Here is an 11617-nt window from a genome sequence, read left to right as displayed (position 1 = left end):
AACAGAACAGGAACGTTAATCAGGTCCCAAGGACGTTCTAAGAACAACTTATTTTAAACTCTTGGCCGAACGCCATTTCATAATTCACGAAACCCTCGGACATTTTTTACGGGACGTCTTCTCAGAGGTCATACGAATGAGCGGATTGGATTGATGCATTGCGGTGACGACAATGAAATTAAAACGGCGCCCTCCCTCTAAGCCACTGAGGTGGTTGGCTCTGCAGTGCCAAGATGCCAGGGTGACAGGTGGCACATTAGGCCCCCTGGTGACGTATCTCCGCGGGTCCAGGCGGTGGCTTCTGGTCGGTTTGTCTAAGTCTGTCTTCTGCGCTTCTCTGCTCCAGAGTACCTCAGCGCCAGAGGAGCTTAATTTGGACGAGTCTGTCTGGGCGATGCCAGGTCTCTGCTTCCCTGGGAGGGGCCAAGCGTGTCCTGAATACCGAGAGGGCGGCTCCCTGTCCTCCCTCGTCCTCTCGTCCTCTCACGACTCAGGACTAAGAGAGCTAGACTGTGTGAATCCTCGTCCTTATTGAGGACGGACATAATTGAGGGTGGGAGATTTTTTTGGGAGGGGGGGGGGGGCGTGTGTGTTCAGTATGGTGGATAGTAGATAGTGCTGTGTGTGTTCAGTGTGGTGGAGATAGTGTCGTGTGTGTTCAGTGTGGTGGAGATAGTGCCGTGTGTGTTCGGTGTGGTGGAGATAGTGCCGTGTGTGTTCAGTGTGGTGGAGATAGTGCTGTGTGTGTTCAGTGTGGTAGATAGTGCGTGTGTGTTCAGTGTGGTGGAGATAGTGCTGTGTGTGTTCAGTGCCGTGTGTGTTCAGTATGGTGTTCAGTAGACAGCGTCGGTCCTTCGACTCACCGGGCGCGGCGGGCAGCTGTCTCTCCGTGACGCTCAGGGCCTCCACGGGCTTCTCCGGCGTGGGGAGGGGGAGGGGCGCGGCCACCGGCTCCTGGTAGGTGATCACGGGCTTGCTGGCCGGCTGGATGCGGTTGGGCGGTTTGGGTAAGACGGTGTAGCCCATCCCCCCAGGGCAGATCTCTTTGAATTTGGCTGAGAGTTCGGGGGAGAAAGAAATGTAATGAAAATCATCCATTTCATGTCTTTTTCTTTTCTTTTTGTGGTCATTTTTATAATCAATAAAAGAGAGCATTAAAAATACACCTCAGTCGTCTGTGCCCTCTACAGGACTTCACAGAGTAAGAGAAGAAGAAACGCTGAAACGTGTATTTGGTGTTAAATAGATTAAGCTCAAGTCAAGTCCCATTCCTGGACGAGTCTATCAAACTAGTGCTTTGACAGGGTGTGATGGGATGTGTGTGAGGAAGCTCCCAAGCCAAGCCTCTCCTCGTAGCTGCTAAGAGATGACAACAACGACAAACAACCCGACTGTACTACTGTATAGTGATTAGCATCCATCTTTGATTCAATCAGAATAGCACAATACAGGAGAATACATTTGTTATTTTATACGGGCAGGTATTCCTATTATAACCAACCCAGAGTCTGTCCAGGACGGCCAAATCGGCAACCACGTCAGCCAATATGACGGGTAACGTCACAGCAACAAATCAAATCAATCAATCAATCAATCAATCAATCAATCAACAAAGACATCACTTACGCCCCCCAAAAAAGAGGAACTTTCCAAGGTTAGTCATGAAGCTATTATCTATACTATCCCATCTGTCCGGGTCTGTTTACTTCCAGACTACAGAGCGCATCTTTAATTTACTTTCATAACAGTTGTTAATCTGTCCCACAGACCCACGCCTGCATGAGGACCTACGGAAACCAGGAAAAACCTTCCAAACTCCGCCACCATCTCCTCACGAGCTAACGTACCGCGACGGCGACCCAGAGAAGATGGCAAACAGAGGCATGGCAAGAGACGTTAATCAAACGCACCCTTACCTTTCCGATCGGCAAGCCCACGACTACGCCAAACTCTCAACGACCGACTGTACTATACCGACCTGGCAACCCCCGCCGACTGTACTATACCAACCTGGCAACCCCACGGGATGTTTTCTGACTGCTGTTCTTAATTAACGGCAGAGGGAAGAGTGTCTAGGAAAGTGGCCTGAGGGCTCGGCTGCTTCCACACTAAATACCCAGTTCTAGAGGAACGTTTGGCCCAACGTCACCCAATGTTCTGCGTGTGTACAAGTGAAGAACCTTAATTGAGGATGCATGGCTAGACAATATATATTCCCATGAACTTGAATGTATTTCGCAATAGCCTCGCCAAAGACGACGTGAACGTTCAGATATGTTGGACTGGTGGGGAGGGGGAGGTGGTGTTGGGATAGAGACATGATGGGGTGTTCAGCGCTGGTGGAGGGAGTGTTCAGGTGATAACGCACATCTACGGAGCAAAGCAGTGAAACTCATGCAGAGAGAGAGAGAGTGTTTGTAGGGGTACTGAGGAAAGGGACACAGCAATCATCTAGTTTTCAGGAAAACCTTTAAACTCCTCCCTCAAGGCCGTCACAGACTGTGCGATTTTTGACAACTTAAGATACGACTTTGCTGTCCCAGATAGAATTTCTACACCATGGCCAAATTGGTAGGTCGTGAACAACTACTGTCTACGTAGGTAGGTAGCAGCACTTTTAATTAGGTGCTACTACGTACCTTCGGCTGGAGGTGCCCCAGATTTCGGGCGGTGTGCGACATTTTGAACCACTATCGTGCCTGGCTGGTGCTATGAGCCAATATAAGTTTTTTTCTAGACAAAACATTAACGTCACCACAAAACATTAACGTTACCACGTCACCATAAAACATTAACGTCACCACAAAACATTAACGTTACCACGTCACCACAAAACATTAACGTTACCACAAAACATTAACGTTACCACAAAACATTAACGTTACCACAAAACATTAACGTCACCACAAAACATTAACGTCACCACAAAACATTAACGTTACCACAAAACATTAACGTTACCACAAAACATTAACGTTACCACAAAACATTCGCACTATGACTGCAACAGACTGTTATTGTTCTTTCTAAAACGTACGCATTGAGGTGTCTCAGCTGTAAGACTACGCTGGCTGACATACTCTCATTAGACACTAGTCGAACTAGCACAGCGTGATGACATAACAGCTGCACCTCCCACAGTCCGGCCAAGCTGATCGTTTCGATCACAACACACAATGTGAGTGTTAATAACTCGAAAACACTGGACCAACGCACAGTCTGTGAATGCCTTTAGCATCCTACCGCTCGGACAAGCACTGGACCCTTCTCGATCGAGACCGCTGTTCTAAGGACACCCCCCTGCTGTGAAGACAAATTCTAGGTGAGGGGGGAGGGGGGGACCTTGTTCTAAGGTCTTCTAGGTGCCTCTCGTTCCCGGGCCGTCTTCACCCGTGTGCTGTGTGTGTGGGGGGGGTCGGCGGTGGCCGGGGGGGTCACGGCCGGGGGGGCAGCCTTACCTGTTCCTGGCAGGGGGCACTGGTCGCAGCGCGGCCCCCACGCCTTCCCCACACTGCAGCAGCACAGCTGCCTGCTCAGCTGCACCGCCACCGGGTGCAGGCACTGCCGCCCCGAACCGACCAATCGGAAGCAAGCGCCTTTCTCTTCCTGGACGGCCGGGGTGTCGGCTGAGGAGGTGCGGAGGAGGAGGAGGAGGAGGGAGTGGAGGGTGAGGAAGATGAGAGGGGGAGGGGTGCCACGATGGAGGGGGAGACGTACATGGGGGGAGGGGGAGAGAGAGAGAAAACGGAAATCAAGAAGTCCCCTTCACCGAAGCACCCCCCCCCCTCACTCACACACACACACACACACACACACACACACACACACACACACACACATCCCTCTGCCCCAGCACAGAGCACACATTTACACAAAACCACATCCAAGATGCCCGACACCACTCTGAGAGAGCTAGACAGGTTAGTTCACCAAGTTAGTTTCACCAAGAAGTTTCATATCGCATTCAGGGGCCTTTGAAAAAAAAAGACTAATACAATTAATTTTAAAAACAAAAAAACGAAGGTACAAGACAAAAACACAAACATGCATGGATGACATCAGCAGCTCTCTGGGGGCGAACACATATGCAGCGTTTCATCATGCCGATCCTTCATGCGGTAGTGGACAGTCAAACGCTGACCCCAGCGAAAGCATTAGTGGACAGAGTCAAACGCTGACCCTAGCTAAGGCACTAGTGGACAGAGTCAAACGCTGACCCCAGCGAAGGCACTAGTGGACAGAGTCAAACGTTGACCCCAGCGAAAGCATTAGTGGACAGGGTCAAACGCTGACCCCAGCGAAAGCATGCCCAAGGGTTGAATTAGGCGAGTGTATATTTCCGAGCGGCGTGAGATTCTACAAGCTTCGAAAAATATTACAGTCACACGTGAGTAAAGGTGCTGCGTAGGTGATCACCAAGTAGTTGATTATTAATGACACGTACATGAGTTTGATGAGTTCTGAGGGATAGTTCACTTAGTGAAAAGTGTGAAGAGTAGGCTACTTCTAAATATGGTAGGAAAAAGCACGACTTCCTTCTGCGACCGTGTGCCAGGCAGTACGAGGTTTTAGCGAAGTACGGTCCTTTTGTACATACCATGCCATGTTTTTAGGTGCACACGGTGACAGAATTACACTTAAAACGGGCGCTAATGTGTTAGTACATATGCCCCTGTGTCTAATACACAGTCACAGTGACAGTCTTGGCAAAAAGGGTTTGAAGTTTACAGAAGGTTTCTACTGCCAAAAGCCTCGGAAAGGCAAACAGATTGTAATAAAGGCCTGTGTAAGGGTTAGGGTTAGGGTTGGGGTTAGGGTTGGGGTTAGGGTTAGGCCTGTATTCCCCAGATCATGGACCCTTTGTTAGTTAAATTGGGGGGAAGCCAAATATGGTGGTTTTCAAAATCACGTTACCATATTTGGAGCGTATTCCCACTTGGTATGTGAATTTGAAGCGGCTATTACTGATTTATTTTCGGCCAAGAATAAATAGTTTTCATGGTAACAAAATGATCAGTAGGCGAAAAAAAGGGTCAATGTTTGTTTTTTGAAGCTGCAAATGGAATGGATGGGTTAGGTCTCTATTACGGCCTGGAGCTGAACACAGGTGCATATGGGTTAGGTCCGTTTTGGACGAGGACACGGGTGCATATTCGTGACGAAGTTTCTTTTCCATGGCACAACGGGTCACACGTTCAGCGGTTCTCATCACGGATGTCAGTTTGAGACGACTACTACCATCATGAACTCAGCTACTGACCACCAAGGGGCATCGTCTTCCATCAACCTGCATCAACCTCCAACAAGCAAACATGATTCTGCACATCAATTCAACAGAACGTCTACCAGTAAAGCTGACCTTACAAAATGGTGGGATAAAATCTTACATTGATGGAGATTGAGGCCTCCTGTTTCAAACACGGGGGGATGAAGTCAAAGACACAGTAACTGACGCCTCTCTTTTCCATGTAAGGTGAATTACTAGCGAGACCTCTGGCCGCTGACCTTTGAACCCTGGCCTATCATGTGATGGTGATGAACGGCCACTCAGCTCTCGTTAGCAATGAGATAAATAGAAGAGAATACGGAGAGAAATTGGGGATCACAACACACACACACACACACACACACACAAGCAGGCATACAGGTATGCTCTCTCACACACACACAAGCAGGCATACAGGTATGCTCTCTCACACACACACACACACCTTGGCATGCACACACATACACACAATACCCCCCCACACATACACAAAAGCAGGTACACAGGCATGCGCTCTCTCTCTCACTCACTCTCACACACACACACACACACACACACACACACACACACACCTAGACTGAGAGGCATTCTGGACATGATTAAAGGGCATCGTTGATGAATCACTCTGTGACCAAAAGGCCCACCAAGAATCAAGTGGATTTGATTAAGTGAATCCCTCATACAACCCTCCTTCCCTCCCTCTCTCCCTCCCTCCCTCCCTCCCTCTCTCTCCCTCCCTCCCTCCCTCCCTCCCTCCCTCCCTCCCTCCCTCCCTCCTTCCCTCCCTCCCTCCCTCCCTCCCTCGTGTCTCCGGTGAAGAGGGATCAGATCGGTTGTTGTTGTTTGGCAGTATGCCGTGATTGGTGCTCCATGCGCGGGAGGGGGGGGGGCGGGGGGGGGCACATCATGATTAATATAATAAACACCATGCGTTCATCCATGCACTTTCATATGCATATTCTCAAACACGCAGCGTTATAGCGCAGTATGCTTCGCAACATTCACAACCCTTTTAGAGCGGTTGCGCTCTCGAACGAGCCTGAAATCACCCACTCAACACCCATGTGTTCGGTTTAAAGTAACAGGCAACATGATGTGAAAACCACACATTGTATCCGTGATCAACAACCAAGATCGAACTTGAGATCTACACACACAGATTGTACGTCAAAATGACGGCATGATGTAAGCCGTAATATTTGTGCGTAAGATTTGCACAACGTGTTGAGTTAGCCTAGCTTAGGTGGAATAGGTAGAGACAGAGAGAGAGAGAGAGCGAGCGAGAGAGAGAGCGAGAGAGCGAGAGCGAGAGAGAGAGAGAGAGAGAAAGAGAGAGAGAGAGAGCGAGAGAGAGAGAGTGAGAGTGAGAGAGAGCGAGAGCGAGAGCGAGAGAGCGAGAGAGCGAGAGAGAGCGAGAGAGAGCGAGAGAGAGCGAGAGAGAGCGAGAGAGAGCGAGAGAGAGAGAGAGAGAGAGAGAGAGAGAGAGCGAGAGCGAGAGAGCGAGAGCGAGAGAGAGAGAGAGAGAGAGCGAGGGAGCAAGAGAGAGAGAGCGGGGGAGGTGGAGCAGAGGACTTACGTATGCAGGTGGAGAGGGTGGGGTCAGGGATGTAGCAGGTGGAGAGGGTGGGGTCAGGGATGTAGGGGAGGACTTACGTATGCAGGTGGAGAGGGTGGGGTCAGGGATGTAACCCGCCTTACAGCTGCACCTGTAGCTGCCCAGGGTGTTCAGACACTGTCCGTTGGGACACACCCCCTGCAGCTGGCACTCGTTCAGATCTGGACCAGAACAGGAAGAGGGGGATTGTGGGTAATTACTAGTAATATACGCTGTGCGATATGAGGCAGGCACTGTACGCAGAGACTGTGGGACATTAACAGAATTAGGCTCAGTGTGTCTCGATCAAAACGTAGACCAATTCAATCATGCCGTGGAATTGTCATATAAACATTTATGAATATGCATACATAATACATAAACTAAAACGATGTAGCATTCCAAAAGATGTAGCATTCTAAAAGATGTAGCATTCTAAAAGATGTAGCATTCCAAAAGACGTAGCATTCAAAAAGACATAGCATTCCAAAAGACGTAACATTCCAAAAGACGTAACATTCCAAAAGACCTAGAATTCCAAAAGAAGTAACATTCCAAAAGACGTAACATTCCAAAAGACCTAGCATTCCAAAAGACGTAACATTCCAAAAGACGTAACATTCCAAAAGACGCAACATTCCAAAAGACGTAACATTCCAAAAGAAGTAACATTCCAAAAGACGTAGCATTCCAAAAGACGTAGCATTCCAAAAGAAGTAACATTCCAAAAGAAGTAACATCCCAAAAGACGTAACATTCCAAAAGACCTAGCATTCCAAAATAAGTAACATTCCAAAAGACGTAACATTCCAAAAGACGCAACATTCCAAAAGACGTAACATTCCAAAAGACGTAACATTCCAAAAGACGTAACATTCCAAACGTAACATTCCAAAAGAAGTAACATTCCAAAAGACGCAACATTCCAAAAGACATAGCATTCCAAAAGACGCAGCATTCCAAAAGACGTAACATTCCAAAAGAAGTAACATTCCAAAAGAAGTAACATTCCAAAAGACGCAACATTCCAAAAGACGTAACATTCCAAAAGAAGTAACATTCCAAAAGAAGTAACATTCCAAAAGACGCAACATTCCAAAAGACGTAACATTCCAAAAGCCGTAGCATTCCGCCGTGCGTTTGGCCGGTGCACAGCGGGGGCCTGCCGTGGGGCTCGCACAGGATGTGGCGTGGACACAGCGCTGAGACATGGCGGGAGAAACCCCATCTCCGGTTACTCTCCAGTAACACACACTCTTCAGTAACACACACTCTCCAGTAACACACACACGTCAGTAACACACACTCTTCAGTAACACACACACACGTCAGACAGCAAGCTGCCTCATGTACAACACGAATGTTCCAGAAATGTATAGTTTCCATATCACCAAGCTTTGCTGTCTGTGAGACTATCAGAAGTAAGAGGAGGGGAAGAAAGACACGTCATCACAACTGAAATGTGTCCTGGGGGCGGGTGAACGAGGTCACCTCCACCTCAGATCAATCTCACATGACAAATAACCCAAATCTCCCGAGAAAGGTACCTCAGGCAGGCAAGAAAGCCGTGTACCATAATCAGATTCTTTCACAACAACGAGAGATGCCGCTCCGTTGCCAGGAATACTAATAGCTGGCGGTTATCACATCCCGTACGTATAAAGGGCGAAAACATGTCTCCACTGGCGCTGTCGAACATCTGTGCGGTTTCCCTCCGCTTAGCCACACCCATCTGCACTGTCAATCATCTCGCTGACAGAATAATTACCCACGAGGCCATAAAATGCCCTGGTGTTGAACTCGGCAGAGAGCTGGAGGTGGTGGATCGGATAATACAGTCACTATTTCTGTCACCGCAGGGTGGACCGTCTTCACTTGACGTCAGCCGGAGTAAAGCGGGACTGAGGGGTCAGCCCGCCTGCCAGGGCACACCTGCACATGAGTGACCTCAGGGTGCCCTCGGTGTTGAGTGCACCAGGGCAGGAAGACCGGCTTAGTGAACTTGACCTGTCCTCCCAAGCACACTTGCAGGCATGTACTGTATGTTAAAACACTCATGCTCACCAACCCCAAAAAAAGATAACCAATCTCTCTTTTCCCTTCCCTCCAATATTTGATCCAGAAATAAGTAAGCCCACATATTGTACAGCTAGCTCCAAATAAGTACACACATATAGCTAGCTCCAAATAAGTACACACATACAGCTAGCTCCAAATAAGTACACATACAGCTAGCTCCAAATAAGTACACACATACAGCTAGCTCCAGATAAGTACACACATACAGCTAGCTCCAAATAAGTACACACATACAGCTAGCTCCAAATAAGTACACACATACAGCTAGCTCCAAATAAGTACACACATACAGCTAGCTCCAGATAAGTACACACATACAGCTAGCTCCAGATAAGTACACACATACAGCTAGCTGCAGATAAGTACACACATACAGCTAGCTCCAAATAAGTACACACATACCGCTAGCTCCAAATAAGTACACACATACAGCTTGCTCCAAATAAGTACACACATACAGCTAGCTCCAAATAAGTACACACATACAGCTAGCTCCAAATAAGTACACACATACCGCTAGCTCCAAATAAGTACACACATACAGCTAGCTCCAGATAAGTACACACATACAGCTAGCTGCAGATAAGTACACACATACAGCTTGCTCCAAATAAGTACACACATACAGCTAGCTCCAGATAAGTACACACATACAGCTAGCTCCAAATAAGTACACACATTCAGTACAGCTAGCTCCAGATAAGTACACACATACAGCTAGCTCCAGATAAGTACACACATACAGCTTGCTCCAAATAAGTACACACATACAGCTAGCTCCAAATAAGTACACACATACAGCTAGCTCCAGATAAGTACACACATACAGCTAGCTCCAAATAAGTACACACATACAGCTAGCTCCAGATAAGTACACACATACAGCTAGCTCCAGATAAGTACACACATACAGCTAGCTCCAAATAAGTACACACATACAGTACGGCTACTGTAGCTCCAACCACAACAAAGAAGAAACCACATGTGGAAGGTTGTAAGGGCGAGGGAGAGAGAGAGAGCGACTGTACAGTAGAATAAACAGTAACATCACAAAGAAAGAAAGATAGAAAGAAAGAAGGAAAGAAGGAAAGAAGGAAAGAAGGAAAGAAGGAAAGAAAGAAAGAAAGAAAGAAAGAAAGAAAGAAAGAAAGAAAGAAAGAAAGAAAAGCAGTAATAATAAGGTGAGCAGGATGTTGTGGTTCTCCTCTGCGGGAGAAGCCAGGTCTAGACCCCGGTGGAGGGAGGGGCCCCTAGGCTGGAGGAGGGAGGGGCCCCTGGGCTGGAGGAGGGAGGGGCCCCTGGGCTGGAGGCCTCCCCAGCCTGGCAGCGCTCCCACTAGGCAGCAGACCGGGGGCCCGGGCCCCACCTCACTGCCAGGCTGGGCCAGCTACCAAGACCGCTTCGCCTGGCGCCGCGCCTGGGAGCAGAGGCCCCGGCCAAACCAGCTCTGTTGGCTGCGGCGCGAGCACCAGGGGCAGCGGGGTCGACGGAGGGGGGCCCGTCTCGGGAGAGGCCACGGGATGAGGAGGGCCCTGCTGAATGTTTCTGGTGTGGGGGAGACACCTTTAAGTTTCGGTAACACTAATAAGCTCAAGGTCAAGGTCGGGGCTGTTTATTTGCCGCGTGCGCAGTAATGCCGGGTAAAAACAAACACGCAGCGAAATGAAAGAGCGGTGCTCGATCGCTGCACTAAAATGTCAAGGGAAATGTATCTAGACTTATTACTATTTAATCAGGCCTCCTCTCCTGGATGTCTGTGCTCTCTGCGCGCCAGACGGAGAGCCCAGGGAGGGTCGAAGGTCACAGGGAGAGGAGAGGGGAGTCGGCCTGAGGGGGTTATGAATGATTTCTGAGACGCCCGAGTCCAAGGCTCGCGGCTCGTACCGACTCTATAAAGACAAACAGACGAACACGGATGATTTATACATACATACTGTACGTGCGCGCAGACACACACACACACACACACACACACACACACACACACACACACACACACACACACACACACAGGCTGGATCTCTGAAAGCAGTCTGGTCTGCCAGCACTGATGTTCTGTACAGTATCCATACTTGGCCATGATATCCAGACGTAATAATGATGGAGGAAATGGGGCCTCCCCTCCTCTCTCTGTCAGGGGTTAGGGCTTCTGCTAAAGAATGACTGACCGCCGATGAGCAAGTGATGAGAAAGAGTCAGATAGAGACAGAGAGAGAGAGAGAAAGGGAGAGAGAGAGAATGGAAAGATACAGGAGAAGTTCTTGATGCATTTCAGGCAGCTGGAGACAACGAAATATACACAACTCAGACTGACACCCAGGAGGCACCAGGGGGCGCTATGCACGGGTAGAGCCACACCTCTCGATCGGAGAAAGATTCAAGTAAACAAAGGAAGCCTGTAAACAAACACAAGCAGAGAGAGAGAGTGAGGGAGAGAGAGAGAGAGAGAGAGAGAGAGAGAGAGGCTTGCCAAAAACACATATTCTTTCTCAGTCTCTGGGTGTGTAGTAGCCCTCCTCCTCCTCCTCCTCCTCCTCCTCCTCCTCCTCTTCCTGTCAAGTTTTTATGTAGCTGCTGGTGACAAATCACCTTATAAGGCTAATTTCTCCTCCATCAAACCCAGTAGGATTTCTCAGTGGACGAGAACAAGAGGCAAAGCGCCGTGCTGTGGACGAGAG

The 11617-nt window shown here is 48.8% G+C and overlaps 1 protein-coding gene across 1 annotated transcript in view; it reads right to left on the bottom strand.

The window, feature by feature from the left end:
* The window catches only part of ltbp1 (latent transforming growth factor beta binding protein 1), a gene marked incomplete at both ends in the record, with an annotated part of 94939 nt that overhangs the window by 34858 nt on the left and 48464 nt on the right, over positions 1-11617 (bottom strand). Inside the window, 4 exons of the mRNA XM_084460916.1 lie at positions 352-413; positions 864-1055; positions 3459-3626; positions 6920-7042. Coding sequence (XP_084317042.1) covers positions 352-413; positions 864-1055; positions 3459-3626; positions 6920-7042 — 545 coding nt within the window. The remainder of the gene's footprint in view (positions 1-351; positions 414-863; positions 1056-3458; positions 3627-6919; positions 7043-11617) is intronic.

The sequence above is a fragment of the Borostomias antarcticus genome (genome assembly GCF_949987555.1).
Source record: "Borostomias antarcticus genome assembly, chromosome: 34".
Classification (NCBI taxonomy): Eukaryota; Metazoa; Chordata; class Actinopteri; order Stomiiformes; family Stomiidae; genus Borostomias; species Borostomias antarcticus.
This window is presented reverse-complemented; position numbering and strand designations above follow the sequence as displayed.